The 27,710-nt window shown below is 36.2% G+C and overlaps 2 protein-coding genes across 4 annotated transcripts; both read left to right on the top strand.

The window, feature by feature from the left end:
- The first annotated feature begins 1,915 nt into the window (after nucleotides 1-1,915).
- Nucleotides 1,916-7,481, top strand: LOC100262189 (ACT domain-containing protein ACR9). 3 transcript variants are annotated; one of them, XM_002284135.4, is made up of 7 exons: nucleotides 1,916-2,244; nucleotides 3,067-3,285; nucleotides 3,366-3,471; nucleotides 4,322-4,673; nucleotides 5,422-5,706; nucleotides 6,081-6,223; nucleotides 7,103-7,481. In XM_002284135.4, the coding sequence occupies exons 1-7, from the start codon at nucleotides 2,091-2,093 to the stop codon at nucleotides 7,104-7,106; spliced, it is 1,263 nt and encodes a 420-aa protein (XP_002284171.1). In that variant the 5' UTR covers nucleotides 1,916-2,090; the 3' UTR covers nucleotides 7,107-7,481. The 3 variants fall into 3 exon arrangements, with proteins under 3 accessions (XP_002284171.1, XP_059593435.1, XP_010651049.1); XM_059737452.1 differs by lacking the exon at nucleotides 7,103-7,481 and having other exon boundaries at nucleotides 3,190-3,285; nucleotides 6,081-6,418; XM_010652747.3 differs by lacking the exon at nucleotides 7,103-7,481 and having other exon boundaries at nucleotides 6,081-6,418.
- Nucleotides 7,482-8,019: 538 nt separating this feature from the next.
- Nucleotides 8,020-27,659, top strand: LOC100260346 (uncharacterized). The gene is made up of 11 exons (XM_002284157.4): nucleotides 8,020-8,619; nucleotides 9,220-9,304; nucleotides 11,041-11,237; nucleotides 13,725-13,807; nucleotides 25,823-25,868; nucleotides 25,975-26,031; nucleotides 26,220-26,274; nucleotides 26,364-26,464; nucleotides 26,562-26,625; nucleotides 26,750-26,883; nucleotides 27,366-27,659. Exons 1-11 carry the CDS (start codon nucleotides 8,542-8,544, stop codon nucleotides 27,537-27,539), a joined length of 1,074 nt encoding a protein of 357 aa, XP_002284193.1. The 5' UTR covers nucleotides 8,020-8,541; the 3' UTR covers nucleotides 27,540-27,659.
- Nucleotides 27,660-27,710: the final 51 nt, after the last annotated feature.

Below are 27,710 nucleotides of genomic sequence, written 5' to 3'. Positions count from 1 at the left end.
GCTTGTAGCATAAGAATCTGGTGACTTCTTATTAATTAATGTTTATTTTAAATGATAGTAAGGATATTTTACAAAATTATTTTAGGTATTTTTTAAAATGATTAAAATAATATATTTATTTTTATTAATTGTTGTAAATTGGTTTATTCTTATAAGATATTATTTCTTTTAAAAGTTAATTTTATTTTTAAGATGTAATAGTAATTTATTTGATCAAATATTTAATATATATAATTTGTTATTAAACTAATTTAATTGTTTCAATTTTGAATTATATTTTTTATATTTTGTAGCTTAATAATTATCATTAGAGTTTAGATTATGTTGAGAAATACATCTTTTTTCCATTTATCAATGTATTTTAATTCATTCTAAAATTATTGTTATTAAGATTTGGGTTATTCTTTTTTATATAATATTATTTTTATCTTTTGTTCTTTTTGTTTAGTGAGTCAGAAATCATACGGTCCTTGTGAGTTGTAAAAAAGTTGCCTTTCGTTCTCACGAGTTGGACTATTGTGTTTAGTGAAGTTTGACTAGTGACGGCGTAGGTTGTGATTTTGATTGAAATGTCCCTTGGTTTCGTCCAAAGGTTAGATCCGTCATTTTCAATGAGGCCCAGTCGCCAACAGAAGGCCAACCATATAATCTAACCATTTTGCATTTTATTTGTTTCCAGGATAGGGTTCATCTTATTTATTTGGTTCCAAATATGCTATGATGAGAAATGGAAAAATGTCTGTTTCTATTCAATAAAGATTGGAGTCAAATTGATAACAAAAATCATTTCCAGACAGAATTTTATAGAAAAGGAGCTGTTTACCTATCTTGGCTTCATATGTTGATCACAATAGATCGAAATCAGGATTTTTTTTTTTTTGAATTTTCATGTAGTAATTAATAGAGAAATAATAGATTGAAAAAAATGAAATATCCTCTATGTTAATAAAAAAATATTTTAATTAGATATAATATTTTTTTAAATATTTTAATAAAAAATTATAAAATTGTGTTTAGTTCTATAAAATTTGAGAAAAAAATAAAATAAATAAAAACTCAATTGTTATTCGAAGCCCCACCAAGGTTGCCAGTTTTTTTTTTTTTTCTTTGATAAATATATATATTTCTTTATAAAAAAATGAAAGTTATAAATCTTACCTGAAAATTGTCATCGGATGATTGAATTTCATCATTCATTGTATTTCGTAGTTTTAATTAACTATAATTTATGTTTAATATATTGAGAGGAGGTTAGAGAGAGTTATTTATTAAAAAATGTATGTAGAAAAAATATGATAAAAAAGTGTTATATTTAGCAAAATGGATGTTGCAAATAACAACCCCAAAATAAATTTAAAGTTAATAAATTCATTTTATATGTTTTTTAAATTTATTTCATCTAGTTTCTTCCATTATATAAGAATTAAATAGTTTTAAAATTTATAAATTTATAATTAATTTTAATTATATTTAATTTTTTTTTTAAAAAAATTATAGTGAAATCAAATATTAAAAAAATTATTTTTTTTCTTAACATTTTGGAGAATCAACCATAATCTAAAGAAATTAATGAATAATATTTTTTCCTAAAAGAATTATGTTTCAAGATTTTAAAACAGCTAATGGATTTGTTATTAATCAGAATTGAAATTGAAATATAATTTTAAATAAATGATTTAAAAGATTTATCTAGTTATTTTGAATTCATATTCCTAGAGTCAATTTATAAATAAATTATCACCAAAATTTTTATATCTTTAAATATATCATTTTCGATTCATGTTATTGCAACCGCTAACAGTGTGTAAGAGTCACGTTTCCACACACGTTGACACCTATACTCCTCACCCAAAACAGATTTCAACGACCATAACTTTTTTGACACGTGGCAACTTGGAAAATATATTGGGGACAACTAACTTCACTGAGCGCGGTTCTCAGCTTTTTGTCACAGCTCCTCCCTCTCTCTCTAGATTCTAATAGAGAACGGATCCAACTCCACGGGGGAAATCCGCCGTGTAACCCCGTTTCAACGCGTGGGGGAGATTTGTTTGGATTGGGAATCCGGCACCTTATCGGAATTTTCCGCTATGATCGTGCTTAACGACGACGTCGTTTTGATTCAGAAAGGGACGAAGCTGGGTGAGCCCTGCGTCATCACCGTGAATTGTCCCGATAAGACCGGCCTCGGATGCGATATCTGCAGAACAATCCTGAATTTTGGACTCTACATTACCAAAGGAGGTATTATTGTTGTGTTTGGTTCAGTTTTTTTATGCGTTTGATTTGCATTTCAATTACTCTTTTTTTTTTTTTGGTTGTTTTAATTTTTGTGCTTTAATCTCTGGATAATTTTGGTTTTTCTCTTCGTGTACGTAATCTTTTTCCTATGTTTGGTTGCTGAGAAAACCGAGGGAAAAAAAGAAAAAGAAAAAAAAGAAAACCTGAAATTTTTTTATTGGTTTGCGACGAAGGAGGAGAAAGTACTCAATTCAACCAAAAACAAGTGTCGTATTAGTTTTCCCTTAGGTGGAACCTTTGTATTATTGGCTCCCAAACAAAAAGAAAATTATCCAACATTTTTTCACCTACCAATTGGACTTTTAGCCTATTCGTTAGGATTTGATGTGCAATGAGACTCCCTTTTCCAATTTTATTTCAATACTTTGTTCCTTGTTTTTTCCAGTCAATGGAGATGATAGATGGACCGAATTTTCTTTATTGTCTTTAGTAACTTTGATGCCACCTCTCACTATTTCTGGGCCATCGGTTATAATTCCAAAATTTTGTGTTTTCCATGTTCATAAACATGTAACCATGCAACTGTATCATGTCTGACCAATTTTATTAAAGCGCTTTTTGTTGTCTGGATGCCAATTCTTTAGTAGTTGTAATTTTTCCTATTTTCACTCATTTTCTGGATTCAATTTTTCAAACCAGTGTGATGGTTGACTTATAAATGCTAATTGGAATTTTATTTTATTTTTTTGGGTCTAAGCTTTGAATGGGTTTCCACTGCTTATACTGACAGATCCTGTTTTTTCTATGAAACATGTCTGTCTGTAGACATTTCAACTGATGGTATATGGTGCTACATAGTATTATGGGTGATTCCTCATTCTAGCTCCCACATCATAAGATGGTCAAATTTGAAAGATCGCCTTATATCTATATGTCCACCGTGTTCAGTGTCATATTGCTTCAACCAGCAGTCGGACTGCACCGCGCCTTCTCCAGTTTACTTGTTGAAGTTCTTTTGCCTAGATCGAAAAGGATTGTTGCATGGTAAAAGCAGTGTTTTTTCTTTAGGTTCTTCTTTCATTTTGTTTATTTGCAGCCCTAATGTGGGTATTGATCTTTGTTAGATGTCACTCAAGTTCTCAGTGAGCTCGAGCTTACAATTCAAAGGGTGAAAGTGACAACCACTCCTGATGGCAGAGTCTTGGACCTCTTCTTTATAACAGATAACATGTGAGTGTTTGTATTGGGGTTCACTTGATTTTTGCATGTGTCAACTGCATCTCATACAACACAACTTTCTACCACATACTAAATGTATGTGCTGTCCAGAAGCTACTTGTTTTGGACCAGTCAGCGAGTAGTCGGTTTCTGAGAAAAATGAAAGAGCTTCTAATGTAGCTCCTAGATAGTTTCTTTCTTTGTCTTATCCTTATATTTCATTAGACTTTTATCAAAAGCCCACTTTTCTAATCCTATTCAAGTGATCATCGACAAGTTTCATTATATAATTCTGTGTTCTCCTGATTAATTCAATCCAAATTTCACTTGGTATTCATTATTACCTTGGTGACATTACCCTTAGATTAGTGCTCATGGCCACCAGGGTATTGAGATCAGGTTAGAGTCTTGACATTTGCTTAGTACTACTTTTAAGCTTTTGATCTTTCTATCAAGCTTTTCCGTTTTTTAAAATATCTGCTTTCTCTCATCAGCTTAGTTTCTAGGAATTTTCAAGTTACCAGTTTGGGGGACAGTGGCTGATACATGGATCTATAATTCCATATTTGTTTGTCCATTTTTCTGCTTGGTGTCTACACTGGTGTTTTCCTACCTTTTTCATTGAAGAACGTCCCCCCAACAACCAAAAATAACTCACTAAGAATATCATACAAACTGTTAAATTGAGATATCAGTATGTTGGAGGGTGGACGGGAATTGGCTGGACCCAGTTTATTGTCTCCCTTTGATTGATGAAAGGTTTTTGTTTAGTAGTTATATGATGTTATAAAATGTCACCAATTAATTAAAGCTGGAATCCTGGTGGTTATTGATCTCTGTTGTCTCCTGCAATATATTCCAGGGAGCTTCTGCATACAAAAAAGAGACAAGATGACACGTTGGAACAATTGTATGCTGTTTTAGGGGAATCATGTATCAGCTGTGAACTTCAGTTGGCAGGTCCTGAATATGAAAATCATCAGTGTGTCTCTTCTCTCTCTCCAGGGATAGCTGAAGAGTTGTTCAGATGTGAACTATCAGATAAGGAATCCCACTCACAAGCTCTCAGCCCAGATATGACAATTCTAAAGAAGGCCAGTGTAATTGTGGACAATTCCTTGAGTCCAGCTCACACATTGCTGCAAATATATTGTGTTGATCACAAGGGTCTTGTTTACGACATTTTAAGAACTTTGAAAGACTGCAATATCAAGGTACTGATCATCTACTCATGTTTATCTAATGGGTTTTAAGTTTTGACAAGCAGCTTTACTAGTTAAGAATTTGGTGTGGGGTATTTTTGTGTCAGCTTCATTATCCTAAGCTGGAAATGGAAGTGGTTCACTACTTGACTTATCACATTGTGCTATTTTATAGAAAATGACGTGATTGGGTTACATCGATCTGAGATGACAGTCTTTTGTTGATTAGTACCTCTGTCCACTCCACCCCCCCAACCCCCATCCAAAAAAAGGATATGATGGCATATGGTGCCACTCTTCTTTAAAAGATATCATATAATATTTAAAAATCTAAGCTTCCTACCAACCTGACCCAGAGAATGCATAGCAATCTGTTTTTCAGATCTCCGTTGCACTGTTACATCAAATTGTGATTAACAAAATTCAGCCAATTCATGTCATCCAATAGGATTTGTTTAAACCAGTCTCATTAGCAAAACACAAAGCATTTCCATGGATTCCTATTTGATTGGTTTTCATAAGCCAGTTACTGGCTTTGCTGCTAATAAGTAGTAGCACTCTAATGAGATGCTGATTAGTAAAATATGAATATCCAGAAACTTGATGGTGATTTCTTTATGCTTTTTTTCCCGTGACATCGTGATCAGGATCAAGTTTTCATGTTTCCTTAGATGTTGTAAACAGACCATGTGAATATCAACTCCATTTCTGCTGACTAACACGACATTGGCTGATATAATTCCTTGTTCTTGTTATTTAGATATCATATGGTCGATTGTCACAAAACACCAAAGGTTATCGTGATTTAGACCTATTTATCCAGCAAAAGGATGGGAAAAAGATTGTGGATCCTGAGAAGCAAAGTGCCTTGTGTTCTCGTCTGAAGGTGGAAATGCTTCATCCACTACGTGTCGTCATTTCGAACCGTGGACCAGACACTGAACTTTTGGTTGCTAATCCAGTTGAGTTATCAGGGAAGGGAAGACCACGAGTTTTCTTTGATGCCACACTTGCTCTAAAAATGCTTGGGATCTGTATTTTCTCGGTAAGAAAACATGGAATCTAAATGGAAGCGATTCAGAAAACCCATCAGCACATTGCAACTGCTGTGAACTAGCTACAGGCAGTGTGTTGCAGCAGGATTAATGAAGTGCAACCAGTTTAAACACTGACAATTTAGTTAAAAAATTCTGTCTCTGCATTAGAACTCACGAGTCAAGCCTAATGACTGGATGCATGTTATCTTATTTCATCCATGTGGTTGCATGATTTTCATCCTGTGCCAATCCTAAGGATATCATGATGAAGTCAATAGCCTGTTCACAGAAGTCCCATTGTGCAATGGTTTCTTGAATAACCTGCAAATTGCGAATTAGTTGAATTATTAAATACTTAACACTTCACTCTTTTGATTTATAGGCTGAAATCGGGAGGCATTCAACATCGGATCGAGAATGGGAGGTCTACAAATTTCTCTTGGAAGAGAATTGCGAATTTCAATTATTGAATATGGTGGGTAGAAACCAGATTGTAGATAGACTTAGAAGAATCCTGATGGGCTGGTGAGCTGATCCTTCTTTACTTTCAATTCTGAATTTCACTCATGTTACCATGTTTGCTCTCTCATTTCTGTATTTGGGTTTGAAAGATCTTACCCACCATGTACAGTGCAATAATTTCTGATTACATCTAAATGCATAGCATCTATTGCTGAGGAGAGTTTAATTTATAATGTGATGAGCATTTTCTTCCTTCCAGTTATAGATGCCATTGATGCTTTGCAATGTACTCCAAGTTTCTCTCTTTTCCTAGTTGCAAGCTAGGTTATTCTGATCAGTTTCAGCTTTACTGGCTTTACTCCCTTACAAATGATCACTAATAGATTTCTGGTCTTGCATTCGTGCGAGTTTTTCTTTCGTATGGCGGCTAGGAGTGTGCATGGTTTGGTCAGCTCGGGTTTGAGCATTAAAATCAAATCAAATCAAACTGACCTAATCAATTTTAAGAACTAAATTAATTAAATTTGAAGAGGAAATTGATGGGTGGTTTACTTTGTTTTGATTAAATGCTAATTTGAGTTGTAAGAAGTTGGATGGGCTCAGTTCGAGTCCCCTCAGGGCCACTGGAGGTTTACCCAATCGTTAACTTCAAGGTCCCGTAGGATTAGTTGAGGTGCACGTAAATTGGCCGAACATCCACAGTTATAAAAAATAAAAATAAATAAAAAGTTGGATTAGGGCTTCTTCAGAACATTTTTTTATGCCTTATTTCAAGTTAAATTATTGTAAACTAGTGATATGAGTAGGTACTGTTATAGCTCATGCCAACGTATTAGTTAACCTAATTATGTAAATAGTTATTGCAAACTCTATTCCCCCATTCTATTGAATATGCTCCAATCATGGTGTCGTTTCGTTTATTAATCTTACATCATGTGTCAGGTGAGCTCTATTTGATGCTGTTGGATGCACACTATATCTTGTACATCTCTCTTCTATTTTATTTATTGTTAATTTTTTTATAATCATTTTTGGGAAATGAATCAAAACGAATGGAGGAAACAAAGGAGTGCTATCAAATCTACAATGCAGGTCTTGGTTAAGAAAGCAATGAACAAGATTAGAGAAGACAAAAACTAACTGGAGTGAAGCCCAATTGTTGGATATTAACGCTATGTTCTTCACATCGGATCACCTTCTTTCTCTAACTTGGCATGTCATGTAAATATTTAATGATATATATTTTTTTTATAAAAAAAAGCAACTAACAGAATGTGTAATGTCATTTTTTCTACTATTTTAATAAATTTTCTAAGAAAAAGCAATCATTTATTCAGTTATTATATATGATATAAATATATTATAAAAATATGATAAATCGACAAAAAAAAGGAATATTATTAATCTAAAACAGTGATTATTTTAATATATTTAATTGTTAATTGTTAATTGTCCCCGTGCGTGAAAGTAAGACAAAAATGTCAAATATTTTGAAAAATAAAAGATTTGCGTGCATGAAAATCTTTAAATGAGATTCCTCAATAATTTTTTTTTTAAGTTAGAGCTTCTTAATCATGTGAACATCACGTGATGCGAGAATTTTATTTTCTTTATTTTTAATAATAAAATTTATTAATTATAATTTATGTTTAAGTTCAAGTATTAATTACGGTTAAATTAAGTTAAAAAAAAGGGTAAAAAATAAAACATGAGACACCTGTCTGTGTGATTGTTTTTTGTTGGGTAACGTGGTTGGAGGTCTTCTTGTTTCTCTGGAAGCAAGTATCATTATGATCGGCCCAATCAAACTAACTATTCCACCGTGTTTTCAACAGATCGATCATGATTCATGATAAGTCACTCCTAGCTAATTATTAACCAAAAAAAAAAAAAAAAATTTGACATCAAGCTGCCAGTCAGATCCCACCGGTGACCTAACCACCTCCCCTCCTTGTAATCAAATCACTTCTCCTTTTATTTTATCCACAACCTCCATCCCATGACAAGGAACACGTGTAAATTTGCGCTGTGTTTGACATCGTGTTCCTATCCTCTCCTCTCCTCCGAAGCTTTTCCTCTCACCGCGCTGTACTTCTCGGTTACGCCACGCCACGCCACATCGAACACGTTTTTATTTTGTCGGTAACCAGCAATTAATATTAGTGATGACAAATATTTCTTCTCTGGGATAATTTCACGAGTGACGAGCTAGCAAGAGAGCGACTGCAAATGATTATTGCAGGGATTGGATTTGACGTTTGTTGATCCAGCCATTTGGAAAGCATAAATCATATTGAAATATTTTAAGGGCGTGTTTGGATCAAAATTAGGGTTCGGACTTGGATTCTGTAAATGCAATTTTCTTTCGAGGTCTCGTCAGAATGTCGCAAGCTTCAACTGCTCAAAGCTCTGCTTATCTCACGGCTCTCACCCAAGAAATCGAGAAAAAGCTCCTGCGGGTTTGTCGTTTTTTTGAATAAGATGATTTTAGCGGTTTGTTTCATTTCCGAGACAATATAGGAAGCGGAAAGGAATTTAAATAATTGATTCTGTAATTTGTCATTTTTAGGACCTGTGAAACAGAAACCTCCCGTCAATTGATAGTCTAATTAAGCTCTATGGCTCGGTTGAGGTTTTCTTTTTTCTTTTCTTTTTCCTATTTCTGTTTCTTTTGTTTATTTTTCCTTTTAGTTTCCTCGCATTTGGTTGCTGAGGAAACCGAGGGAAAGGGAAAGAAAACAGATTATAGAATCGACTCTGATTTCTGTTGGTTTCCTTCTTAAATGAAATATCTCAATCATCATATACAGATGGGATGGTATTTCGTTCAGTTGAGTGGGCATTCTTTTTCTATGTTTGGTGGATTGTAACCATAAATTTGGAGATTGCAATGTTTTTGATTTTTTTCCTTTTTCTACATTTTTTCACCTACTAAGTGATACCTGTTAGAAAACCGAGAGAACGAAAGATATATACAAGATTCATCCTATTATTTACATTTTTCCAGCTGCTGATTGAATTTGTCGATAGAGATTCATTTGTGTTGGACACTCTTGTAGGCATTAGCTTCTCAATCGCAGAGGCGCAACTTGTTGGAACAGCTGTTTGCTGACATAGCTTTGGAAGTTGATGACAGAGCAAGAGGTGAGTCTTGAGTTTATGTCTGAACTTGCCTTTTTTGTGTTTGATGATGCTCAATCTTGTCATATAGGTATTAGAAGATGAAGATTAGTATCACAACCTTTGTGTTGATTCTTTAATTTTTCTCTTTTGAAAAGTAAATATTTGAACATGGCTGTAATAGTGGTAACGGTGATGAGATTGTGCTAGTGGGCTTAATTTATGTTAGGATCATGGTTCTTAGGCAATTCTATTGGTTTTGGCTGTCTGCAATAGGACTGGTTCTCAGCTGAAATGTATGGATACAAAAATGTATTTTATAAGAAGTTCTGGAATATCATGAAAATATATATAGGATAGTGGAAATACACATTGGAATAGTTGCATGATCAATTTTTTTGATAGGTAAAAAAGATGTGCATTAGACAAGAAACTCCAAAAAAGCGCCCCCATGGTACACAGGGGGTATACAGAGAGCACCAACAGCACCATAAATAAGAAAGAGGGCCTAACAAAAAACAGCACCCCTCAACAAGTCGCTATCCAATCCACAAAATCTATAATAGAGGAACTATAAACAATTTGGACCAAGCCCACAAATTACAAAAAAAAAACAAACTTAATTCCCTGATCCGAAAGCTCTTTGTTATCAATACAAAGACATCTGAATGTATGCCAGGCCCTTAGAGTGTCTTGCAAGTTACAAGTTCTAGTGAAATTATCTATAGTTCCAGTACATAGCATGAACAATTTAATCTGGAGTTAAATCATGGTTCCTGCTACCTTGATTTTTTTAGTTGAAGTTTGAATTCCTTAAAATCTCCATACTAGTTCTGCCTTAAAAGGAAAAAAGTTTTCTATATTAGCTCTACCTTCATTTTGACTAAAGTTGTTTTAAACATGGATTACAAAAGCATACACACACACACTTACATATATGTACATGAATTCATATGTTGCACCTTAGAGATGGAAAATCTGAAAAAAAAAGTAAGCACTGAGCAGTAACAATTCTTAACATTTGATGCTTTGAATAGTTAATGGCTATTAGAATCTGAAATTAATGACAATTTTGTAGAATTTGAACTTCTTCAGTTAAAAATAAGTTTTAAGAACCCTTTGATGTAAGAATAAATCATCTGCTCATTGTTAGGAACAAGCAAAACCTGGATATAACCAACTGCAGTGTGTCTACTGTCAGAATAGTTCTTGTTGATGCCTTGTTAAGCTTGTGTATGATGAGATCCATGGAGCTTTATAATCCTAAAGATTACAAGACATAACCAAAATGCTTGTTAGTTGCATAATTCAGCATGATCTGTGATGAAAAATGCTAGTTAGCTTGTTGATACGTACTTTTTTGTTTTATTTCTTTCCTTTTTGATAAGCTCCTTTATCTTAGGGTTTCACTCAAGCATGTATTTTGTGCATGTGTGCACAACTCCTTCCACATTTTATAGTAAAAAAATGCTGAGAATGGCAAAAGCAAACAATCCCAATTGATCTGCCTTTTTGGCTGGTATCTCTGTATTGCTTAACACCTACTTATGTGTTGAAGTGTTAGAGATAAAACGTTCTTGCCTAAGTAGAATTTCATTCCATGTCCCTTGCAACTATATTTACATTCAAATACTTTAATTGGGATTAATTTGCATTTTCTCATGCATCATTAGGATCAAACCTAGTTATTGTAGTTGACTCAAAGTCAAAACCTTTTACTCTTACAATTTTCTAATTTTCTAAATTTGCATTGGAAGCAGATATGATTCTCAGTGGGGAAGAAGATGTAATTTCTCCAGTGGAGGAAAGGAGTGAGAGTAAATTATGCTTTTATGATGTGCTCGCTGATCATTATGTTAGGGTGCCTGAGAATGGAAAATCTATCCTTGATTTGATTGTCCAGTTATGGAGCCAGTTATTTGCATCTCACATTTTTGCCTTGCTGTTCCACAAATGGGTATGTGAACTTGCATTTAGTAAACTCTTTGATTTGTGTCTTTGGTATGGAAGTTTTTCCTTTTGGCCATGTATTGCTGCTTGTAGTGATAAAATTTTCTTTGGATGGGAGCATGTTGTCCAAGTGGATGCTATGTCCACATATTTTTCACGTTGATAAAACAATTTTTATTTTTTGATATGTAAAGCAATTGTATTAAGAGCGCCAAAAAGTGCCTAAAGTATACACAATGTATACAAGGCCAAAAAAAGGAGGGATAGACAAAAACCAACACCCTCGCTTCACTTACAGCCCAACTAATCTATGAAATCTAAAAGGGACAAAGAATTAGACTCTCTATGTACCTTAACCCACTCCAAAAGCATGTACATAAAGGAGCATAAAATCGAGTGGTTTGTAAGTTCAAAATCTTCAAAAGCTCCTCGATTTCTCTTATTCCATAAAGTTCAAAATAGACGCAAAGGCGCAACTTTTCAGGCCTTCTTCTCAACAAAGGCTCCCTACCAACTAATAAGGACATCCCTGATTGAGAATGACATCACCAACTGAACATCAAATGTAGCCAAAATAAGGTGCCACAACATGCTTTCTTTAGGACAATGAATGAGAATATGGTTTGCTGACTCCTCTTCACCCTTACACAAGTAACATCTGTTTGGAAGGCTCCACCCCCTCCTTTTTAGGTGATCCAAAGTTAGAATTTTTTCCCAAAAAGCTTCCCAAGCAAAGAAATTGACTTTCATCGACACCCAAGGAGTCCACACCAAGCTTGTGAGGAAACTCTTCGGATAACAACTTGCTAAGGAGGAGTAGCAGGATGTGACAGAAAAGCTTCCCTCTTCGCCATTTGTTTCATTTAAAGCTTCCTAGTCATGTTATGGTAGAATGGTAAATAAAAAAAAAAAAAAGATTGATCGTGAGATACGCTGAGTCATACGAAGGATTCTTGGCATAATCCCACCTGTTGCCTTGATTTCTCATTTCTAATCTTTAAGAAATTTTTTTGGCCTTATTTGGTCCAAATATATACTAATTTTCCATCTATTTCATTTAAAGCTTTGCAGTGATATTATGGCAGAACGGTAAATAATAAAAACAAATAAGATTGAATGGGAGATACGATGAGTCATACGAAGGATTCTTGGTATAACACCAGTTGTTGCCTTCATTTCTCATTTCTACTATATCTAAGAAAGATGCCATCAGCCAATATATCATCTGTCATCTCCTTCACCTTCAGAATTTGGTCTTCTCTCCTAGATTCGATGTGCTTCAATCTAAGTAGGTTATTTATTTATTTATTTATTTTTGGTGCATATTTTTATCATTTCATTTTATTGATGTAGAATACATGTTTAAAAAAACTATATTGTACAATAAAACTCTAAAAAACGTGGTATTACCATTAGTGGTAAAGGGGAATAGAAAAAAACCCCATAGATCTACATTATAGAAAACCCAGTTTACAACAATAGACTTACACAACAAATTTTCCCAACTCAAATAGAAAAACTGAAGAAGGCTAGCTTAAAAACAACGCCCATAAACAAAAAAACCAAAGATGAAATTCATATAAATGCAACTATAGTCATTCTTACAAAAAAATAAAATTAAGTGGTTTGTTCTATATTTAGCTATTATTGACCGTTTATTTCTATCCATTTATTTAAACCATCTAATTATTCTTATATGTTAATTGTTAATGTACTATTCATCTTCTTTTTTTACGCTTTGTGTTTCAAGAATGTCTAATTTATTATTACTTTATTGTTTGCATTTAGAACTTTCACATAGTACGTTACAAAAGTGAAAATAAAGAAATTATATCATATAAAATGATTACACTTGCTTGCATAAAAATAATATATTCAAACACAACCATAAAATAGATAAACATTAATTTTTAAATAATTTTTAATTGAATAATTAAAATCAAATGTAAATATAAAAAAATACACTATTTCCTAATAGTTCACGTGCCTTGCACATGGACCAAGCCTAGTAGTTATAAAAAAAGAGAAAAACATTCATATACAAATGTATGATGTCAAATTATGTGATATCAGTAAAAGTTGTAAAATTAAAAAATAAATAAATAAAAATTAAAGTGCCAAATTAAACTTATGATTAGATGAAAATTACAAACTATAAAATATTTACTCCACTTCTATGTAGAGTACCATTTTTTTTCCAAAGGTAGGTGTTTATCTTCCCTCCGAATATTTGTATCTGTTTTTAGAGACCCTTTAAGTCAGTAAGGTTGAGAAGTGAATAAGCTCATTGAGATAAGGTCTGTATTTTTATTGAAGGGTTTAAACATGATGGGGAGATTTGTCAGTATAAAGTTATGTGATCCCTCTTTAATGTATTTATTGAACATGAATCTGATCTGTAATCAATCAAAGGCTTTTAGCAGATGACTCTTTTTCTTTTCACTCTGGTGTTCCAATGATGTTGAATAGGATGCTTTTGCATTTTCTTTTGCAGTTATTTGAGGTTCAACTTGAGAATTCTGAAGTGCTCTTCCGTTATTCATCTGCTCTTGTTCAAGGTGCTACAAATGTGTTCTGGTATGAATATTAGCCATTACATGTTGATTGGTGAATCATTGATTGGCTACCAATGGAGTAGGGTATCGAGGGTTTTTTACACTGCATATTATTGGTGTTATCAATTATTACTAAATGTTTATTGCTTTCTATTGATTTATGTGGAAAAAGAAAACATTCTGGTGGTGCTTTCATCTGCAGGTCCTCATAACCAGAATCATCTTTTGATTTTTTCTTTTAAATTATTTTTGTTACATTTTCTCTTCTTTTTCTCCATCTTCTCAGATCAAGTGGATTATTAGGCTCTGCTTCTTTCAGAATGTTATCCCATATGGCAAATTAGTGCTGTAATTGTTTGCACAACAAAACAAATATTAATGGTAAATTTCATAATAATGTGAAAAATTTCCCATTATTTAACGAAAGATGTTTCATGAATGTTTGGGAATAAATTGGTTGCTTGGTTTCCACAACCCTTATCTAGCCTTGCACACTTCCATATCAGTATCTGTTTATATTCTTATCTCACTCAATGCTTTTTGCTAAGTGTTCATTCCTAAGTTGGGGCATTGATGCTATTCATTTTATATTTGAGAGAACTTGATTGGATCAAATTCAGATGTTATAGCCAATTTCTGGTTCATTTGGTAAATAGATAGTGGCAAACTTGTGAGTGTGTGTATGAGAAGAAAAAAAAGGGAGGGGGGAGGGTTGGTATTCATACCCAGAACTGAATTGGGTCAAATCTATTCATTCCATTTCTAGTCCATTTAAGTAGACAGTAGCAAATAAGCATGTGAGGGAAAAGGACAAAGAAGGGAAGGGAGAGGAGGATGGGCTTTGATTGGGCCGCATTTTTTTTTTCTACCGGAGAGAACTTGATTGGATTAAAATCAAGTGATCCATTTAGGTATAGATAGTAGAGTGCATGTCCACGCATATTTGTGAGAGGGAGAGAGGTAGGTGGAGCTGAGTGAGAGAGAGAATTGGAGCAGGACTTGATGAGTCACTGATTCTATCCATAGCCTTCGATTTTCTATTTGGAGAGAACTTGATTAGGTCAACTTCAATTGATCTGTTTAGGTAGAGACAGCTGAGGGCATGTGCATGCAAGCGTGTGTATGGAGAAAGGAGCAAGGGTGCAGGAGAGATCCCAAAAAAGTGAATTGGCTTTGGATCATTGTCAGTGGTCCTATTTATTGACTTACTTTTCTGTTGTAGAGAACTTGACTGACTCAGATTCAGGTGATCTAGTCTTTTGATATATTTTTGTAGAGAATATCACTGTTGCCAATTTTATTTCATAACCTCCATGAAGGTAGAAGAGCAGGAGGAAGGGATTGATGTATGTTGTAAGGGCACCATTGTTATTTGAATCCTTCATTTAGGTAGAAAGAGCACTGTGATGCCAACCTCACTGATACGGAGATTGAGGGCCTAGAAAGACTCATGTCATCTCCTACTAGTGTGCACTTGTCTCCATCCATCTCAGATGCTAGAGCTTGGTTCTTGACCTCTTTAGACTCATTCTCAATCAAATCATTATTTAAGGCTGTCTAGCACTTCATATCCAGTCCTTTTCTCTCCAACCAATTTTATTTGGAAATCTAAAGCTCCATCTAAGGTCAATGCCTTTGTTTTGGCACACAAGAAGGTAAATACCAATAACATGCTACAGGTGAGAAGACTTCATAAATCCTTTACTCCTGATTGGTGCATTTTGTGCTTGAGTGGAGGGATTTTTCGATGATGACATGCTACTTCGTGATGACTTTTTATAGTGATTTTATAAGTCCAAGAAGTTGTTTAGGTGGAAGTTTGGTGAGGTTTTTTGTTTCTTGAATTGTTGGGACTTTTGACCTCCCATTCCTTGGGTAATGACCTTAGGATCTTCATCCCCATTTTAGACTTTGTGTAGACCTTTTCCAATGCTTGAAAACCATTGACATCTTAGTGAGCATCATAATAATAGTTTCATGTATTGAATTAACTATAGATATTTATTTTATATTCTTTTACTTGATGTAATTTCAAGTAACCTCCATATGTCCTTAGCCAATCCGCATTGATGCACTCTGTTATATTCATTTTTATCAATGATACAATGCAGATAGTACCTGATTTTAGCATCTCATTGAGCTTTTATTTACCATGTTCATCCCATTTTGATGACTTCCCATGGATCATGGTCAATTGATTTTATCACAATCTTCTTGAATGGTTAAGTTCTAAACAAAATAATACCAATTGTGGATTCTAACTGACCCAACTTAGTTGTATACTTTAGGAAGGGCGAATTAGGTGTTCAATTTTTATACAAGACCAGGTAATTTGATAAAATCAAAACTTCATATGAATCCAATGCAATACTTTTAAATAAATAGCCTGTAAAAGAGAGAGAAAAGAGAGTGCAAACAACTATTTTATGGTGGTTCGGAAACTGTCCACATCCACTTGCTACAGCTTCTTTCCAAACTTGGAGGTTTTTCCGCTGATCCGAGAGCCCCTTCAACCAAAGCTCTTATTGTCCTTATACACTTGGATTCAAGGTTTTAGTGGACCTTTACTATACTTAAGTTCTCTTAACACTTTAGATTATTCTTTCACTGGGAAACAAGAAAAGGATTGACAATACATTCAAGAGCTGGTTGTAATAAGTTTGTACTCACAAAAAGATGGGTGGATTGGGGATTAGAAATCTCTCCATTCTTAATAGAGCCCTCTTGTGCAAATGGAGTTGGCGTTTTGCGGTTGAAAGAGACTCATATTGGAAGCTTATAATTAGTACGAAGTATGGGATTGAAAGAGGAGGGTGGAGCACTCGCAGGGCTAGGGAGGGCCATGGGGTAGGGCTTTGGAAGGAAATCAGCAAGGAAGGTATGTTATTGCTCAATAATGTATCATTCTCGGTGGGGGATGGTAAAAGGGTGAGATTTTGGAAAGACATTTGGTGCGGGAACACCCCCCTTTGTGAGGCCTTTCCCTCCTTGTTTGATTTAGCGGGTTCTAAAGATGCGTGGGTTGCGGACTATTGGGACCCAATGGGGGAAGAGGGAGGGTGGACTCCACATTTCCTTAGACCTTTCAATGATTGGGAGGTGGAGAGACTCCTTTCGTCCATTCAAGGGAAGAGGTTGGATGCTGATGGGGAGGATAGGATGCTGTGGATGTCAAAGGATAGCTTTTGTTAAAGGACAGCTTTGCTGTCCACACTAGGACAGCTTTGCTGGTCAAAGGACAGCTATCAAAGGACAGCTTTGCTGTCACACTTCCTTCCTTATTTTAGCCCACACTTGCTGTCCACACTTCCTTCCTTAATTTAGCCCACCCTTCTTTCCTTATTTTAGCCCACAATTGTTTCCTTATTTCTTCATTTATTATTTTGTACAGTTAGTATATATTATTTGACAGATTATAGTTTACATGTATAGGGCTAGAATCATGCTGGAATTTATTTGCTTTTATTTGCTTTCCATGTAAAGCATCCTTGTAAAGTCTATATATAATATACAAAACTCAAGGCCAAGGTATTCGGTCATTCACACAATATTTTGACATGGTATCAGAGCAAGGTTGCTAATTTTTCTTCCCTCAAATTCTTTTCTGTCTTTTCGGTTTCGGAGGTGCCTCTCGTGTCTTTCGGTCAAGTCTGTGTTGATCCGTGCTGCACCCAACCACAACCATTTTTCTCAGTATTTCTGTGGCTGTCGTGGGTCAGTTTTCTTCTGGGATTTTTTTTTGGTCCATCCTTTTGTCTCGGGGTCTATTTATTTTCTATGGATTCCGCACCGCTGTGTGTTAAGTTTACAGGCACAAATTATTCTACCTGGGCATTTCAGTTTGAACTTTTTCTCAAGGGAAAAGACCTTTGGGGTCATATTGATGGCACGGATGTTGAAAAACCATCCACTTTTGACAAATCTCAGGATGTTGGGACTTCTCATTCATGGGCTGTGCTTGATGCACGCATCATGTCTTGGCTTCTTGGTTCAGTGGAGCCTCATATTGTCACCCACTTGCGGCCCCATCGCTCCGCTCAATCTATGTGGGCTTATTTGAAGAAAGTTTATCATCAGGATAACGATGCTCGTCGCTTTCAATTAGAACATGCGATTGCCATGTTTCAACATGGTAGTCTTTCCATCCAGGACTACTACTCGGCATTTCTGACTCTTTGGCATGAATATGCTGATTTGGTTACAGCGGATGTTCCTATTGCTGCTCTCTCAACTATTCAGACTATTCACGCGACTACCCGGCGTGATCAGTTTCTTATGAAACTACGTCCGGAATATGAATCTGTTCGCTCCTCTTTACTGAATAGATCTCCTGTTCCCTCTCTTGATATTTGTTTTGGTGAGTTACTTCGCGAAGAGCAACGCCTTAGTACTCAAGCTATTTTAGAGCAATCTCATGGCAGTTCCGGGACGACAACTGTAACTTATGCTGCCCAAGGACGCGGACCACCTATGCATTCTAAAAACTTGCAGTGTTTTTGCTGCAAGGAATATGGGCATATTGCTGCCACTTGCCCTAAGAAGTTTTGTTCTTATTGCAAGAAGAAAGGTCACATTATCAAAGAATGTCGTATTCGCCCCCAGAATCGTCAGGCCCAAGCATTTCAGACTTCGGTTATTGTCCCTCCTGTAGCAACACACGACTTTCCTTCAGCTGCGTGCTCTGTTCCTGCACCTCCTGCACCAGATTACTGCACCCCAGAAATGGTGCAACGGATATTAATTTCAGCATTATCAGCAATGGGGTTTCAAGGTAACAATTCTACTAAACTCTGGTACGTGGACTCGGGGGCCTCTAATCACATGACTAATAATCCCACCGCTTTGTGTCATGTTCGGCCCTATGTTGGTCAATCTTCCATTCAGACTGCCAATGGCAGCTCTTTGCCCATAGCTGCTATCGGCGATGCCTCTTCTAAGTTCACTGATGTGTTTCTTGCCCCTCAGCTTTCCACGAATCTTATTTCTGTTGGCCAATTAGTTGATAACAATTGTGCTGTTAATTTTTCTGGTAATGGTTGTGTTGTGCAGGACCAGGTAACGGGGAAGCCGATCGCGAAGGGACCTAAAGTGGGGCGCTTGTTTCCACTATTTTTACCTGTTCCAGATTTTTCTCCACGTTCTTCTATTAAGTCTTTTGCTTGTAATAATGTTTCAGATCTTAGTATGGTGTGGCATCGTCGTTTAGGCCATCCCAATACTCAGATCTTATCTCATGTATTGAACTCTGATTTACCTGGTAATAAGGATCGTTATTCTTTATCTCTTGAGTGTGATTCTTGCAAACTTGGTAAAAGTTAAACTCTTCCCTTCCCTTTGCATGCAAGTAGAGCATCTCACTGCTTTGATCTTATCCATAGTGATGTTTGGGGACCTTCCCCGGTTAGTTCACATGAGAAATTTAAATATTATGTGACTTTCATTGATGATCATAGCAGATTTACTTGGGTCTACTTTCTTCGCTCTAAATCTGAGGTCTTTCGTACTTTCACTGAGTTTTTAGCGTATGTTGACAATCAATTTTCTACTTCTATTAAGACATTACGCACAGATTCTGGTGGTGAGTATTTGTCCACTGAGTTTCAAGCATTCTTGGCTTCTAAGGGTATTATTCATCAACGTTCATGTCCCTCTACTCCTCAACAAAATGGAGTTGCCGAACGCAAAAATCGTCATCTTTTAGATGTGGTACGTACTCTCTTGTTAGAATCTTCTGTTCCATCCATGTTTTGGGTAGAGGCTCTAAAAACTGCTACTCACTTGATTAATCGTTTACCTTCTCAAGTCCTACATATGGAGTCTCCCTATTTCCGCTTATTTGCTAAGCAACCTAGTTATGATCACCTTCGTATTTTTGGTTGTGTATGCTTTGTTCATTTACCTCCTCATGAGCGACATAAATTATCTGCTCAATCTGTTCGATGTGCTTTCTTGGGATATAATATGTGTTAAAAGGGATTTGTTTGCTATGATCCTACATTACATCGTACACGTATTTCTAGGAATGTTATTTTCTTTGAAAATCAACATTTCTTTCCTGTATCCTCTTCTACTGTGTCATCCTCTTCTACTGTGGTCCTTCCCTCCTTTGAGCAACAGTTCTCAGATCTTCATCCAGTCAGTTCTCGCTTTCAACCAGGTATTGTGTATACGAGATGCTCCCGCCCACAGTCTCTTTCGATGGCTCACCCGATATCTGATCCTACCACGCTCCAGATGCAGTCAGTTGCAGCACCTTCAGTACGTCGCTCTTCTCGAGTGTCTGTACCTCCGAATAGGTATGGATTTCCCTCTTCCAGTTCTGGCAATTCTATTTCAGCCCTTACTGCTGCATTGTCCAAATTTGATATTCCCACATGCTACTCACATGCTGCTAAGCATGATTGTTGGCGACAAGCTATGCAGGAAGAAATTGCCGCTCTAGAGGCCAATCACACTTGGGACATTGAGCCCTGTCCTCCCACTATTATTCCTCTGGGTTGCAAATGGGTTTACTCAGTCAAGGTCCGATCTGATGGAAGTTTGGATCGTTACAAAGCTCGGCTTGTTGCACTTGGGAATAATCAGGAATATGGTGTCAATTATGAAGAGACCTTTGTTCCTGTGGCTAAAATGACTACTGTACGTACGATTCTAGCTCTTGCTGCTTCCAGTGATTGGCCATTACATCAGATGGATGTAAAAAATGCTTTTCTTCATGGGGATCTTAAAGAGTGTATTTATATGAAGCCACCCCCGGGATTGTTTCCTTCTCCGACTTCACATGTGTGTAAGCTTCGTCGCTCTCTTTATGGTCTCAAACAGGCTCCGAGGGCCTGGTTTGAGAAATTCCGCACCACTTTATTACAATTTTCATTCAGGCAGAGCAAGTATGACACTTCCTTGTTTCTTCGGAAATCAGACATGGGTATTGTTGTTCTTTTGGTTTATGTTGATGATATTGTGATCACTGGTTCCGATTCTGCTTTACTTGGTCAGCTCAAAACTCATCTCTCCGAGTCCTTTCATATGAAAGATCTTGGACCTCTCACATATTTTCTTGGTCTTGAGGTGCATCATAGTCCCTCTGGTATTTCCCTCAATCAACATAAGTATGCGAGTGACTTGGTGGCTACAGCTGGTCTACAAGGGGCTACTTCTGTTGATACTCCCATGGAATTAAATGTCAAGCTTCGCAAAGAGGAGGGCGACTTACTTGCTAATCCTAGTTTATACAGGAAGTTGGTGGGTAGCCTTGTTTATCTCACCATTACTAGACCGGACATTTCTTTTGCTGTACAGCAAGTCAGCCAGTTCCTTCAGACTCCTCGTCATCTTCATTTGGCTGCTGTTCGTAGGATCATACGCTATGTTCAAGGCACTTCTACTCGTGGCTTGTTCTTCCCTGCAGGCAATTCTACTCGCCTTGCTGCTTATAGTGATGCTGATTGGGCAGGTTGTGCGGATACCCGTCGCTCCATCATTGGTTGGTGTGTGTTCTTAGGAGATGCATTGATATCTTGGAAAAGTAAGAAGCAAGACAGAGTCTCTAAGTCATCTACGGAATCTGAGTACCGGGCGATGTCTCTTGCTTGTTCTGAAATCATTTGGCTTCGAGGTTTGCTTGCGGAGTTAGATTTTTCTGAGATCGATCCTACACCTCTCCATGCCGATAATACAAGCGCTATTCAGATCACGGCCAATCCTGTCTATCATGAGCGCACAAAGCATATTGAAGTGGACTGTCACTCTATCCGTGAAGCCTTTGAAGCTCGTGTTATCACTCTTCCACATATTTCCACCGACTTACAAATTGTTGATATTTTCACCAAGGCTCTCCCTCGTCATCGACATTGCTTGCTAAGTAGCAAATTGATGCTTGTTGATCAACTTGCATCAATTTGAAGGGGGCTGTCAAAGGACAACTTTTGTTAAAGGACAGCTTTGCTGTCCACACTAGGACAGCTTTGCTGGTCAAAGGACAGCTATCAAAGGACAGCTTTGCTGTCACACTTCCTTCCTTATTTTAGCCCACACTTGCTGTCCACACTTCCTTCCTTAATTTAGCCCACCCTTCTTTCCTTATTTTAGCCCACAATTGTTTCCTTATTTCTTCATTTATTATTTTGTACAGTTAGTATATATTATTTGACAGATTATAGTTTACATGTATAGGGCTAGAATCATGCTGGAATTTATTTGCTTTTATTTGCTTTCCATGTAAAGCATCCTTGTAAAGTCTATATATAATATACAAAACTCAAGGCCAAGGTATTCGGTCATTCACACAATATTTTGACAGTGGAAAGGGACGAAAAATGAGATTTTCACTGTAAAATCTCTCTATAAGTCTCTTGCTCATAGTTGTGCAGTCTCGTTTCCGGGCAATATTATTTGGAGTCCGTATGTTCCTACAAAGGTGAGTTTTTTTGCTTGGGAAGCTTCTTGGGAGAAGGTCCTTACTCAAGATCAGCTTAAGAGGAGGGGCTGGATTTTAGCCAACAGATGTTGCTTGTGTTGCGTTGAAGAGGAAACGATAAATCATATCTTTGTTCATTGTTCTAAGACGAAGATTTTGTGGGATCTTGTGTTTTCTCTTTTTGGGGTTAATTAGGTTCTGCCATTTTCGGTGAGAGACACTCTATTAAGTTGGTATGTTTCTTTTAAGGACAAGAAACATAGAAAGGTTTGACGGGCACCTCCTCTTTGCTTATTTTGGACGGTTTGGAAGGAAAGAAATAGGATAGTCTTTGATAATGAGGCTTTGTCGACTCAAAGATTGAAAAACTAATTTGTTTGTAATCTCTTATCCTGGGCTAATTCTTCTATAGTTGTAGGCCCCTTATCTTTGTTTAACTTTGTGGATTGGTTGGGTTCTTGTTGAGGGCCGGTGAGTGCTTGTGTTTTTGTTGTTTTTTTAGGTGACTCTTGTATACTCCCTATATACTCCGGGTTGCCTTTCAAGCACCCTTTTTCTAATATATCTTTGAGCTTTTGCCTATCAAAAATAAATAAATTGAGGAGCAAGAATGGAAATTGTTAAACTCCAGTGGTGTAATCAATGAAGTATGCTAGAGCTGGAATAATTGCACTTTGAAGTTAAATCTCTCTCACAATGATTACAAAATGATTTTCAGGTTGTTGAGAGATCATAAATAAAGTTTGAGTCATATATATCATGTTTGGATATGAACCAGCCATTAGACAACAATTTCCGTTGAATGGGTTGACCGCTTGATCGATCACCTAACTAGCCATTAGCATTTAATACAACATGTCGGTGGCTATTTTAGGCCAAACAAACTGACTGCTTGACCTCTCAATCAATTGCTTGGTCAGTGGGTCATGCATCTGCTAGACACTGCCAAAAGAGCATTTTCAAGGCTGCAAGAAAATAAGCTAATGGTTGACTCAAGCAAGGATAGTCAAAATGCAGCTCTCTGGGGGGTTCCCAATCAGTTTGCGTTTCTTGCTCTTATGCCTTCATACTTTTTTAAAACCTTGTAAGTCCAAAATCCTTTTAAGAAAGTCTCGGGTTTCAAAAAATTCTAAGATAGGCTTAGAAAAATATAGATTTTCATTGTGGATAAATGGTGTTGGAGATTCACCTTAAAAAAGGGATATACTTTGGAGAAAGGTCATAGTGAGAAAATTTGGAGAAGAGCTAGGAGGAAGCTGTTGTCAGATAGGGAGAATAGGCTGTGTGGGTTAGCTTCTGGAAGTCAATCAAAAAAGGGTGGGGAATTTTTAAAGCTAAAAGGAGATTTGAGATGGGCCACATGAGAATAATAAATTATGGTATGATGTCTGGTGTAGTGATGTTCCCTTAAAGGACTCTTTTCCTCTCCATTCTCCTTTGCAGCTTCCTAGGAGGCATGGGTGGATGATATTCAGGAGGGAAGAGGGTGGGATGGTCATGTTCTTCTTAAGAAATTTTCAAGATTGGGAGATGGATAATGTTGAGGAATTTCTTGTGTTAGTAAGTAGAGGAGAGGAGGACAAAATGGTATAGAAGGCTAGCAAAAGTAGGGAATTATTGGTGAAGTATTTCTACTCCACCTTGGAATTGAAGGGTGAAGTGTCATTTACCTCGAAGATAGTGTGGAGCTCTTGGGACCTTGGACAAACTTAAAGGAAGAGGATAGCTTTTGGCAGATTATTGTTGCATGTTTAAAAATACAGTAAAATTAGGAGGCCATCTCCTCATCCATATTGACCAAGTTAGAGGGCTATGGCACTTTCTATTCTCCTTTTTGGCATTTTGTCGGTTCTTTCATATTCGATGAAGGACCTGTTAATGGGTTTGAATGAGAGCTCTCTGGACAAGAAGAGCAAAAGATTCAAAGAACAACTCCTCTTTGCCTTTTCTGAACAATAAGGAAGAAACAAAACAAAATAACCTTTGAAGGAGTACAACGCATTCACCAATCTCTTAATGACTCCCTTATATCTAATCTCTATATATGTGGTCTTGAGGGTATCATCTAGTCGTTTGTCTAGCTAATCTTTTATCCTTGGTAGATTTTATGCAATGGATCTAAGTGCTAGATTGGGGCTGTGGTTGTAGGTTGTTTCTTTTGTTTTCTCACATGTATACTTTAGTGTACTGTGTTAGCCACATTTTGTTTGGTGTATATATATTAAGGACAAGCCTATAAGAAAAATTTAACCAAGGATGTATTTTTGAAAATAACATGATTGCTCCCAATGACATTTCCTTCCCGAAGAATTGCATTTGGGTGGATAGAGTCCCAACTAAAGTTGCCTTTTTTGCTTGGGAGGCTACGTGGGGAAAGGTTCTTACCCTAGATAGACTCCAAAAAAGAGGGTGGCAGCTCCCAAATCGTTGCTTTTTGTGTGGTTGTGAAGAAGAAACTGTAAATCATATTCTTTTACAATGTATAGTGGTCAGAGTCCTTTGGGAGATTGTCCTTGCCTTGTTTGGCATTCAGTGGGTGTTCCTTGAAACAGTAAAAAAGGTGTTATTTAGTTGGAGGGGCCCTTTTGTGGGCAAAAAATGAAAAAGACTTGGAAATTCATTCCGTTGTGTATTTTTTGGACGGTTTAGAAGGAAAGGAATAGATTAGCTTTTAGGGGGGTTCTTTAGTAGTACAAAAACTCAAAAATTCTTTTGTATGTAATTTGTGGAGTTGGGCTAGAGTGTATATTGGAGAGGAGTCCTCGTCTCTCATAGGTTTTTTGGAGTGGTTAGCATCCACTTAAGGGCTAGTGAGGTTTTTTGTTTCAAAGCTTGCTCTTATTAGAGGTTTAGGCTACCTTGTATACATCCTGTATGCTTTGTGGCTGTTTGCCTTTTGATAATATACTTCAGGTTTATTTATCAAAAAAAAAAAAAACATGCATGCAACTCTTTTGATTGCACCCTGGCCCAGCATTCAAAGAATATGATACAACTTCATTTTTCTCTTCTCTTGCACTTCTGATAATACTTTCCTTCAAACTCTTTCTTTTTTCTTTGATTAAAAACTTGGTTTTCCATTATGACCCATTTTCCTTGCATACACTTAATGAAAATCATCAAATTCCAATAATTTGTTTTGTTGTCATCAAAATTTGATTGGTTGCCTTTGGAAAAACTTTGGGCTAACATGAGGAGAGTGGGAAATTAAGCATTGGCTTGCCATTCATAGCCTTCATGTAGGTTAAAAGTGCAGCTAGAGGGTGAGAGATGGGCCATCATTGCTATTCTTAGCCTTCATGTTGGTAGGAAGAGTGGTGGGTGGGGATGCATGCATCATGTGTGAGTGTAACTGATAGAAGGGAGGAAAATCAAACATTGGATTGTTGTGATAGTGATACTCTGTTTCAGTGGAAAACCAAAATACTGACTGAATTCAACTAAGCATATACTAGTCATTGAAAGTTTTTCATTTTATTTTTTTATTTTTTTAATTCCAGTAATAATGTCCAACTCTTCGTCCCTTATGCTGGAAGATACTTGGAATTGCTCACCTTCTCACCCTGTGAAAGGGAGAAATGAGAGAGCTTCATTGTAATATCATTTTGTGATTAACTGCAGGATTGACATCCAAACAAACACAATGCGCTTCCAGTCTCTCTTTCGTGTAAGATTCCTATCAAGGATAGAATGCTTACCGTTTATAATTTGTCTGTTGAAAATGAGTTTTCTAAAGACAACTTGCTTACTCTAGTCCTTCCTGTTGGGTTCAGTATCTCCTAGAGGAAGTTGCATTGGTGCCCACACGATTAAATAAGATTGCTCCACAGGTTAGGCATTGTTGTCATGTTTATCTGTCTCACATGCTAATTTATTTATTTTTTGTAGTGGGTGAGTTTTTATTCTGTAAATCAGAAAAATATATCAAGGTCCCTATTGTGTAGTATGTTCCATGGTGCGTGTATCTTAAATGGCATTAATATTTGATGTTAACTGTCCATTTTTCCTCATTCACCAGGCCCAAAGAGATCTCTATCTTCTACTTTCAAGGTTCATATTCTTCTATAACTTTGGTAGGTGCTATGACTATTGTAACTTTGAGTTGAATGATGATAAGTGTATCCTTCTGTAATTTGATTATATCTTTTTTCTTCTTTTGAAGTTGACAAGCTTGAAAGCTTCTTGAAGGAATTTCCCATTTTCCCAAATTCCTTCTTGGCTGGTGGTCCAGCAGACATTTTTGTTATTGAACTTGCTGACCAGGTTATATTTGAAACACAAGTTAAATATATATCTTTTGGAAATTTAATGAAACTGATTTATTTTTTCATATTTTTGTTCAAATTGTTCCTTTAATCAGCTTCAAAAATTGAAGGTGGAGCCAGTACTTGTACATTACCTTTCCCAAATTAAAGTTCTCCAAGGTAGTACCATTTCAACTATGGATCATTTAAGTCATATGACGAGATTTATGATGTTTAACATTGTCATTATCTGATATACTTGGGCATAGATTATTCTGATCATAGTAACGATTAAATTCTGTAGGCTTGGAGCTAAGAATGACCACAAGTACAAGGTTGAAAGCTTGCTTATATAGCTTTACTTCACCTGGCGGTCCAATGTATCCCACAAGGATTGTTCGGCATGCAGCTTGGGAAGCATTAGATTTTCTTTTCCCTGTAAGTTATTCTTTAATGCCCCTTTCAACTCAAATGAATCAGTAGATTTTTATTTGAAACTACATAGATATTATATTTTAGACTCTTTAGATGCATTATTATTTTGGATTTGTATGTCTGGTGCCATGCAACTATTTACTGCTTGAACATGATTATGGTTTATTTCAAAAGAGCTTAGCTTCAGTTTTAAAATAGTTGACAGTGATTATATCAAAAAAGAGAGATGAACAGTAGGTCAAGTGCAACTAAAAATTTGGACTGCAGTTGGTCGTCATAGTTAATCCTTTAAGTACATGTAGCAACATTATAAGATTGATAACATTTTTTATTTTTGAGATTTTATTATTCAATAGAAATATCAATCTGGGAAATTTGGTACGTACTTTCATGCTTTTAATATCTGGACTGTTAAATCTAACCTCATTCCATCTTTTTTCTAATGTTTACGGGGGATTTGTGGTGACTTTGATACTGGAATGCAGGTTGGACGGTATCCTCGACATCTCATTAGCCTATTCTTCCGATTGCTATATCCATGGTACTGGCCTTCGTCTTGTTGGAACTTCATAATGTCTTGCATAAAGGCTGTTCTGTATTCTCTATTGAGGTTGATATTTTCAAGTTTGGAAAAGCTGAGAAGGCCCAAGAATGCCTAAAATATAGATACTAGAATTTTGATGATCCAGCCTCCTGTAAAATTTTAACCGAAGATCAGATGCCCAAAGTGTGTATCATTTCAGATTTATTTAATGTGGGTTCCACACGATTCTAATTCATACTGGTTCTTTCTAGTCGAGGTTTGGACAAAATGGAGCATCCCGTGATTA

Source organism: Vitis vinifera, chromosome 6 (assembly GCF_030704535.1).
Source record: "Vitis vinifera cultivar Pinot Noir 40024 chromosome 6, ASM3070453v1".
NCBI lineage: Eukaryota > Viridiplantae > Streptophyta > Magnoliopsida > Vitales > Vitaceae > Vitis > Vitis vinifera.
The sequence above is the reverse complement of the archived record's forward strand: the minus strand, read 5'-3'. Positions and strand labels throughout refer to the sequence as shown.

Coding starts and splice junctions, on each gene's coding strand:
- LOC100262189 (XM_002284135.4), top strand. CDS start 2,091: ATGATCGTGCTTAACGACGACGTCGTTTTGATTCAGAAAGGGACGAAG. Junction 3,472..4,321: donor TTCTTTATAACAGATAACAT/GTGAGTGTTTGT, acceptor AATATATTCCAG/GGAGCTTCTGCATACAAAAA. Junction 4,674..5,421: donor TGAAAGACTGCAATATCAAG/GTACTGATCATC, acceptor CTTGTTATTTAG/ATATCATATGGTCGATTGTC.
- LOC100260346 (XM_002284157.4), top strand. CDS start 8,542: ATGTCGCAAGCTTCAACTGCTCAAAGCTCTGCTTATCTCACGGCTCTC. Junction 13,808..25,822: donor GGTGCTACAAATGTGTTCTG/GTATGAATATTA, acceptor GATTAACTGCAG/GATTGACATCCAAACAAACA. Junction 26,626..26,749: donor CCAAATTAAAGTTCTCCAAG/GTAGTACCATTT, acceptor TAAATTCTGTAG/GCTTGGAGCTAAGAATGACC.